This window comes from Penaeus japonicus, unplaced genomic scaffold, assembly GCF_977035675.1.
Source record: "Penaeus japonicus unplaced genomic scaffold, GWHDUDI00000001_assembly GWHDUDI00000029, whole genome shotgun sequence".
Classification (NCBI taxonomy): domain Eukaryota; kingdom Metazoa; phylum Arthropoda; class Malacostraca; order Decapoda; family Penaeidae; genus Penaeus; species Penaeus japonicus.
Window position 1 is genome coordinate 5,054,965 of NW_028234431.1, and position 10,233 is coordinate 5,065,197.

The 10,233-nt window shown below is 38.4% G+C and overlaps 1 protein-coding gene across 1 annotated transcript in view; it reads right to left on the reverse strand.

Annotated features, from left to right (window-relative positions):
• Positions 1–1,443: 1,443 nt before the first annotated feature.
• Lasp (LIM and SH3 domain protein Lasp) overlaps positions 1,444–10,233 on the reverse strand; it is a gene marked incomplete in the record, with an annotated part of 28,045 nt that continues 19,255 nt past the window's right edge. Inside the window, 5 exon segments of the mRNA XM_086554534.1 lie at positions 1,444–2,689; positions 4,059–4,175; positions 6,158–6,282; positions 7,932–8,498; positions 9,417–9,989. Coding sequence (XP_086410660.1) covers positions 2,537–2,689; positions 4,059–4,175; positions 6,158–6,282; positions 7,932–8,498; positions 9,417–9,989 — 1,535 coding nt within the window.

A 10,233-nucleotide genomic window follows, 5' to 3' on the forward strand; every position in this document is an offset into this window, starting at 1 on the left:
CACACACTACACCAACACCCATATCACACACACCTACACACAAACACACACACACACAAAACACACCCACACCACCACACACACTCTCTAATAAACCCCCCCACACACCCCACAAAACCCACCCCTACAACCCCACCATACACACCATTATACACACAACACATTTATATATATATATATAGATAGATATATATCATAAAAACCACACACAACAAACAACCACAACACACACACACACACACAACCACACACCACACATAGATATACCACAACACATATATATCACCCATATACATATATACACACACATACAAAATACATCACACACCACACACACACACACACACAACACACACACAATCCACACACACACACAACACACACACTATCTCTCTCACACAACACACACACACACAAAACACACAACCCACAAATCAACACAAACAACACACAACCACACACACACACCCACAACACCACACACCACACACACACACACACAACACAAACACACACACCAACTATACATACCACACACATACCTACCACACACACAACACACACACACCCAACCACCCACACACACTTTACACACACACACAAACAACACACACACAAAACTCACCACACACACACAACACACAACACTACACACACACATTCACTAATACACAAACACCATAACCACCACACACACACAACCACACCACACACACACACACAAAGACAACACCACCCCATTTATCACCACACACAACATAAACACACAACAACCACACCCACACAACAACACACACCACACACACAACCACACAGACGCACACACACACACACACAACACAACCACACACATACAACAACAACACACACCACAACTCACAACCCCACACACACAAACCAACCCAACAACCCACCAATCCCCCACCCACACACACACCACAACACCCACACACCCCCCCACACAAAAACCCAAAACCCACCACCCCCCCCCACCCACCCCCACCCACACACACACACACACACAACACAAACACACACACCCAACACACCACACACACCACAACAAACACAACATCCACACACACTGCACATCCAAACATACACACTCACCCACACACACAACAACACAACACAAGTCTCCACACACCAATACCACACACACTACCCAACACACACCACAACACCCACCAATACCACACACACAACACACACAAAACACAAACATTCCCACCACAAAAACACACCCAACACACACAAAACACACAACACAAGGATTTTCTGATGAAATCTAAGTATAACATTTAACTGTGAATTAATACGTCTAATTGAGGTATGGAACTATAAAAAAAATTAATCATAAATAAACAAAGATAGTTGTATGTCACAGTTTTTATTTCAGCAATTCTTAATCTTTATGGCTGAATTAGTATGGATAGACAAGCATTTCTGGAACTGTAGAAATTTATTAAGTCTCAGAAATACATCCTAAAAACTACAACTTATGCCAAAACTGTTGCAATCTATTAAACCATATTGGACAGCAGTATATAACATACATTGGTCACCTTGGTATATAACATAGTGATCACCTTGAACTTTGTTAGGGTGTGTTAATGTGATAGTTTTATCTCAGTATCAGTACAAACAAGGCACAGTGTATCACACATTTGTTTCAAGAAAATTTCTCAGATAAAATTTTCTTACATACAAAAATTAAGTATCTTAGAATAAGGTAGGATTTTTTGACTGCTTTTTTTTTCTTTTTATTATTTTTTAATTCCGCAGTTGGCACATGATGTTTTTACATCTGGGAGCTGTATTACTGATCTTATATTTAATTATTAGGTTTTCACAGGAGCTAGTTGCTAATTAATGTCATATCCAGTTTTAAGATCATTGTCATATTCTAAAGAAGCAAAAATGTTAAGGCTAGATAGAATAAGGCCACAAAATATGATAAATTATTGTTCTCATTATCATATAACAGAACCTATAACTTTTGTCTAGCAGACATTTCTGCCGCCTTTTTCTAAATATATTCCACAAGCTTTGCGTAATGAAAGCAAAAAAAATCAATTATATAATGTGATTCCAAACAGGCAATTATGATAGCATCACAATGTACTTGCTCAAGGCAGTCATAGGAAGCATTAGAAAAACCTCTTCATGTACTTTGAAACTGGGATGCTAAACTTCAGTGTTTCTTTTTCCTTTTACCTTCAAGTGTTTTCAAATGAAAAAAAAAAAAAGTTTTAAGATTTAAATATTTATGAAAACAAGTTAAATTTTTCCACATCTTTTAACTGTGTGGCCATTGGACTGAAATTATGTCCTCTAATCAACTTCCGTTTCAAAATAAAAAGGCTAACATAAATTGCAATTAATGACAAAAAGACGCTGAACACAAGAAAGCATAGAATGAAAACTTACTTTAAATTTTACATATATGAAAAAAGAAAAGAAAAAATTAAATAAAAATATAACAAAAAGTTCCAGGCTTGCTGTGAGATATTATGGAAAAATTCAGCTGACTCTCTCAGTAGATGGTGCAAACTTCTGTGACTTCTGTGGATGGATTGTGCGTCATCACTTCATCAATTGCCGTACAGTTGATGATCAGGTCACCATCCTTGAAGCTGACTTCATCAGTGTCTGCAGCCTCATAGTCGTACATGGCACGGTAACATCTCTGCAAGAGGACAGTAGCAATCAGTTCTGAAGAAAGGTGATAGCTATAGCTGACAAAGGTATGTATGGACTGACCTTTCTTCTTAAATAATTGTCATATCTAATCAATGTACTGTTTGACAGACAACTCAATCACTAAGTTGATGATTGACAAAATTTTGCACTTCTCCACTGCCATCAGATCAGAGACTCAGGGATTAGGGTCTGAATTTGATGGCCTGGCCAGTAAGCAGTCATGACTTAAGCTGTACTCCATTATTTGCATAACATTTTGTTAGATATCTCAACACAAAATAAAAATATAAACTTGAGACATGGTCCAGAAGTTAATATAAAACATAGTCCAGTCCATTGCAGCAAGTACATAGTATGCCAAAACATCAAGAAATGACTGGAAAGCTTTGATTTTTTATCTACCATATGGGCAAGAAAAGGGCTACAAAGTTAAACTTTCACATATTCACAAAATCTAATTCTTTCTATCTAATTCAAGATTACATCAAAGTTTTATTAACATTCCTTCCTGAATTCTTCTGAACTGATGATATAAAACTTTTTTTTAACTTTTTTTTTTTTCTCGTTAGTTTTTTTTATGTTTTTTTTTGGTGTGTTTAGGTGTTAGTTGTTATGTTGTATTAATGTGATTTGGGTGTGGTGGTGTTTTATTTTAAGGTTTTTTTTTAATTGATGTTAGCAAGCAGGAAATAGCTTGAGGACTTCCAAATGTCCACTGAGTTTTTGTTCTTTCATAATATATCTTAGGAAAAATAAACTGAATCATATACTAAGAATATTCCTCCTGTTGAATTACATTAACAACACCTTGTAATCTATCCTGGTTTTATCATATCAGTTATATTGTTGTCAACTTCTAATTTCCTGATATTCAATAATTTTCTTAAGCAAACACACTAACACAAAGTACTCCCGTGTTCTTAATTGATTCTATCTTGAATTCTTTGAGAAAACTGTCCAAATATCAAAATTTTAGATACAGACAACAAGTATTTAAAATGCCTATACACACATTCTGTTCTTATTAGGACATGTACTTAACTTACACAAATTAACTTGCATCTCCATGCACACTCCACTGTAGTTCCAGCAAATCATAGAAAATTTAATGAATTCATAAAACATGTAAGACCTAAGACCTGGCAAGACCTAAATCCCATGGTCATCACTGCAATAGAATCAGAACACTCATAGGAAATAAATCTAGCATTCATCTTCATCTAAAAGAATACACACACAAGCCATAATGCAAGTGTGATGGTAACTTGTGTTTGCTGTTATATACAAAATACTCTCTTTTGCCTACATAGTCACTCTTTCACACTCACACACCCACAAATATTATAGTGACTCACCCCAAGCTGTGTAGGAGGAGCAGTGACCTTGTGGTGGGGTGCAGCATTAGAATTCATGTGTTGTGGTGGGGGTTGCTGGCCTGTGGTTGGGTCACCATACAAGTTGCTACGCTGCACCTGCAACGAAATGATGATTTTAAAAGCTTTTAGACAATGCACAGAGGTTTCTAATCATTTCATTATTAGCTTGTGTTTGGTTAAGAGGTCTGAATTAATTAAAAGATTGGAGATGTAATAGTAAGAGGAAGAGGAAAATGATGAGGATGAAGGGAGGTGGGGTGTGTGTGGAGGAGGGGGGGAGGAGGAGGGGAAGGAGGAGGAGGAGGAGGAGGAGGAGGAGGAGGAGGAGGAGGAGGAGGAGGAGGAGGAGGAGGAGGGAGGGAGGAGGAGGAGGAGGAGGAGGAGGAGTGAGGGAGGAGCGAGGAGAGAGGGCAGTCGAGGAGGAAGGAGGAGGAGGAAGGAGGAGGAGGAGGAGGAGGAGGAGGAGGAGGAGGAGGAGGAGGAGGAGGAGGAGGAGGAGGGGGAGGGGGGGGGAGGAGGAAAAGGAAGAGGAGGAGAAGGAAAAGGAGGAGGAACAGAAGGAGGAGGAGGAGGAGAAAGAGAAGGAGGATATGAAGGAAAAGGAGAAGGAGGAGGAGGAGGAGGAGGAGGAGGAGGAGGAGGAGGAGGAGGAGGAGGAGGAGGAGGAGGAGGAGGAGGAGGAGGAGGAGGAGGAGGAGGAGGAGGAGAAGGAAGAGGAGGAAGAGGAGAAGAAAGAGGAGTAGGAGAAGCAAGAGGAAGAGGAGGAGAAGAAAGAGGAGGAGAAGAAGAAGAAGGAAGAGGATGAGGAGGAGAAGGAATAGGAGGATGAGGAGGAGCGATAGGAGGATGAGGATGAGGTATAGGAGGAAGAGGAGGAGTAGGTTGTTGATGATGACGAGGATGATGGGAAGGAGCAATAGGAGAAGGAGGAATATTGAATAGGAGGAATAGGAGGAGGAGGAGACGGAAGAAGAGGAGTAGGAGGAGGAAGAGGAGAAGGAGGAAGAGGAAGACAAGGAAGAGGAGGAGGAAGATGAGGAGAAAGAAGAGGGAAACAAGAAGTAGGATGAGGAAGAGGAGGAGTAGGAGGAGGAAGAGGAAAACAAGGAAGAGGAGGAGGAAGAAGGAAACAAGAAGTAGGATAAGGAAGAGGAGGAGTTGGTGATGAAATAGAAGAAAAAGAAAACAAATAAAAGAATTAAAACCCATACTTTATCCATGGTTTAGCAAGTGTCACTTCTATGACTAATTCTTATGGCTTCAATGTGCCATTAACCCTCTCTGGACGGGTGGTACACTACTGTACCGCTCATTCAAAAGCCCAGTGGCCGGGCGGCACAATATTGTGCCAGCCATTTAATTGATTGAGGCCTAAGCGCTTGAAAGCCCTGGCATTGTGACATTCAAGGCTGGAATGCCCCCGTCATGAATGGGTTAAGCTGCATAAGATTGCAACATATATGTCTGTGTGCATGTGTATGTGTATTTGCATTTGACTTCTTATGATTGTGTGTGTTGTTGGCGTATGTGTAAAGGTTAAGTAATGCATTGCATGAGAAGGGCCATATATCCCTATGAAGTCTCATTGCATCAACTTAGCATAGCCAGTGTTTCCTTGTGATAAAAGAACAAAAGCAAATTACCATACCAAGTAATTACTAAAAGACAAAGGATTTCTAACATTGATATATATATAAGATAATTACTGAGTAAAAAGGCACTGACTTTTTATATTTCTTAAGTCACTTTTTATATCATATATAAACCAGAATCAACATTTCTAATTTAAATTATTGCTACTAGCAGCTTTATTCTTGCCAAATATTTGTAATTAAAACTCTATTACATTCCATTAATAATCACTACACACCTTTAGAAATATGGTCAAATATGCATATTATATATAGTTAACTTAAAAGCTGAAATGCTAATTTTAGAAGTATAACTTGGTAGATGATATGATATGGGGAATAACATTTTCTAAGGCTTATTTGTTGCTCAGTCCAAAATTTTACACATTATGAATAAAACTACTTGATATTCTTCCTAGTATATGCTGATATGAAAAAAAAACATACCTGGTATGAGGTTTCCTGTCGATAGCCGCCACCAGAACCTGGGTGCTGGCTAATTGAACCATACTGCTCATTCACTGGGTCGTAATCAGCTATACTACCTACACGGCGGTTAGGCTGCTGCTGCACTGTTAAAGTAATGGAGGGGGCTTTTAGAATGGGATTATTTTCACCTCATCTAATTCATGTACTACCTCTTTTGCTGAAAATCTGATATATCTAAATATATATATGGATATTGCTGTAAAACAAATACACACACCTAATATATTCTTTTCTATCTATTCATATATCTTTTTTTTCTATTCATCCACCAGTCCATTCACCAATCTGTTATTCTATTCATCCACTGTTTAGTCCACCCCAATTACCTATTTACCTGTCTGTCATTACGGCTATAAACATGCAAATACTCATGTTTTATGAGTATATTAAAAGACTTCTTAGATGTCAGCTTATTAGTTTAACAACCACACTTACTAGAATATTATGTCTGACCTTTATTGAAACTGCTCCTATAGTCTAATCATGAGTTATACTGATAATGTCACTTAATTAAACAATTGAATTAGTAATATGATCTATGAACATTCCCAGCAACTGTATTTGCTAATCATAATCTTTGTTGTGCTACTAACAGAGAGAAAATGTTACAAATAAATAAACACAATGTAGATAGTAAAATACTAAATTAGATTAAAGCACTTTATCTACCAAAAAAAGAAGAGAAAAACTTTGTGGCTATAAAAAATAAAGGCTAGAAACCACTCAGACAAATATCTAATCATTTATACCCATAACCCCCTTAACAAAGGTGTATTTGTTTCCATTTCGAAGTCCATGCCACCACTGCTCATGGATGGGAGGGTGGAAAGCTACCACTTCATTTCCTCCTCTTGGCCAATAGTGCTCAGACCAATCCTCTCCCATTACAACTTCAACGTCATATATTTTTTGAATTGTATCTAAATGAGGCAAGGGAAAGAAGTTCATGACAAATTGGGGTACATTCAAGGTCAAAACATCAATCCATTGAAATCAATTAATGCAAAATGATGCAGAAACATTCCTGAAATCAAGTACATCAAGTCCAAAAAAAAAAAAAAAAAAAAAAAATGCATACACAAGTCACTTACAAAACTGGTGTCATAACAAACCTTCATTGTGTAAAAAAATATATATATATACTTTGGACTGTAAATTCTGGAAACCTCCACATCATACAAACACTGCCTAAGATTTAATAATTGAACAATCATAAAACTGTTTTAGAAACCCAAAATCAGTTTCCTACAATAGTGTAATTTTGTAATCCATAATAAATTTATAATAAAATGAAAACACTTTTTCATTTCCTATGAAGTATATACAGACTAAAAATTCATATTAGGAATTGCTAAACTATATAATGTTATTTGGTGAGAGTAAAGTGCTCAACCAGCAAATAATGTAAAATCAAAATGCACTTGGCATAAACAACTGAGGACACCATAAACTAGCACAATATTAGCACTTCCAACCATTAAAATACAAAACAAATAACTGCCACAAAGACATGAAACTACAGCACTCTACCAACTACCAAAAGCAAAAGGCAAACAAGCTTTCAGTAAACTTCCACTTACCTTGAAACTAGAAACTTGTACTTAAAGAGCCTGATTCAAAGTGCTTTAGACTTAAAATAAAATATACCAGTAAGCAAAACTAAGATTTGAATATGTCATTTTCTTCTAATCAACCTTTACCATTCTACCTGAACAATAATTGGCTACTATACCTGGTCCAGTCTGACTGGAGTAGATGAGGGTCTGGGACGTGCGGGCAGAGTAAGGGGAGTTGTGGTTGGCATCGTGATACATGTTTTGTGGGGCTGGGTGATGGTGATAGGATGATGTTTGGATCTGCTGCTTTTGCGGCTGCTGCTGCTGTTGTTGTTGTGACTGATGGTGATGTTGTGGGTGGTGTGGTTGTTGGTGATGGTGATGGAGGAAAGATGTGGAGGAGGACTGGGGAGGGTGCCGGTGTTGTGAGGAGAGGGGAGCTCCACCATACTGCTGGTGGGAAGGGCCATAGGATTGCTGCTGGTGGTGATGGTGTTGTTGTTGTTGTTGTTGTTGTTGCTGCTGTTGTTGTTGTTGTTGTTGTTGCTGCTGTTGTTGTTGTTGATGTTGATGTTGCTGCTGTTGTTGCTGGTGATGCTTCTGCATCTGTTGATGGTGGTGGTGGTGATGCTGCTGTTGTTGCTGCTGTGGCTGCTGCTGCTGTTGGTGCTGGTGTTGGTGCTGCTGTTGGAGTTGCTGCTGCTGCTGTTCCTGCGGCCGCTCACGTGGTGGGGGGGCTCCAGCTACCACAAACAAACACTCAAGCTTGACCCAAACACACACACAAACATCATGCAGATATATACAAGTTAACGAAAACATAAAGTAGATTGAAAGCAACAAAAAACATTGATATTTATAGTTAAAGAAAATCTTTCATGTATAAAAAGACCTGCTGTTCTAATATAATTGCTATTTGATGCTTTCTACCTTATCATGCATTAGTAATTGAACATGATTTCATCATGGAAAAAAAAAACTCAAGCAAAATGGATAACAATTAGATTTTAAGGCCAAACTATTTACAAGTATCCATGTTATAGAAATGTTGCATGCATTTGATTAGTAAACACAGAAAGAAGAGAAATAATATAATAATGCATAAACCAAAATTGATCAACATGATCTTGGTTTTAGATCAATAAATGCAACCAAAGATCTGGAAATGAAAAATTATTGTAATTTCCTACGCATACATGTATGTTCGTACATTTATGTACAAACAGACACAGACATACAGTGATCTATACACTAATTATATAACCTGGGAGTCACCTCAATCTAATTTACTGCAGCATATCTTATCACTGAACTTCCATGTTGCTGAACAATAATTCAATCTGTAAGAAAGAGTTATTAGTACCCAGTTGACCCACTAAATAGCAAGTCATCCTGTGAAGAATTCTCCATACCTCAAGAAAAGTTAAAACAGCAATGTACATATTTTGATCTTACATACAATAATAATAAAAATAATAATATGTAAATAAATAAACATATCAAAGAATAAAGAAGAAGCAGGAAGAGAAACTTCCACAGCATAAGCACTCACAAGCTAAAAAAATATATTAAGATAAATAAAAAGCCCAAATGCTAAAAGCAAAGAAAAAAACACCATGCAGACCTGTACATATACTGAGAAAATACTGTCAAGTTCTTACTTGCATAGTGGCTGTTAGTTGGGTAATATGTGTGTGAAGCACCATGTCTGTTAGTGCTAGGATATGGCCCACTTGAACCATTGGTAGGTTGGTCAGAATAGCGGTTATTAGAGGCATTCTGTCCACCCATGTGGTTTACAAGGTAGTACCCACTCTGCTCAATGTATTCTGAAGGGTGGTAGGTGTTGGCATTGTGTGATCTAGGACCAGAGGAAGGATGGTAACCGTGCTGGGGATGAGGCCCCCCTTCATAGGCTGGTGTGGGATAGTGAATGTTGGGCCGTGCAGGATGGGGAGCAGCAGAGGATTGATCTGGATAATTGTTCCTAGGAGCTGGAGTCTGGTAGTTGGCTGGGGACTGTGAGTGATGATGGGCCTGGGGAGGTGGCTGTGTTCGTGAGGAAGAGGAGGAGGAGGAGGAGTAGTCATAAGAGTGGGGTGGCTGAGATTGGGGTGTTGGGTCTCGGGTCAGCTCATGGCCATAGAGGTCATCGTCTACATGTGTGGATGGGTGGACAGAGGTTGTGGCTGTGAGAACATCTCTTCCTGGAGCCTCAAGCCAGGGTGGGTATTCTGCAAGAGTATATCAGCTTCTTAGTTTCTTAACCACTAACAACTAGGTCAAGCCATGCTACTTGATGTTCCCTATTTGTGTTGTGATGAGGTACCTCACATTACCAAACTATGCTCAGTGATTGTGATTAATGACATTTGGGCAAGTATACACAAAATACATTCTCTGCATTCAGGTTAAACAAAATATAACACAAACTAGGCATAAATAAAAAAAGGTAATCATTCAAAAATCAATAATGAA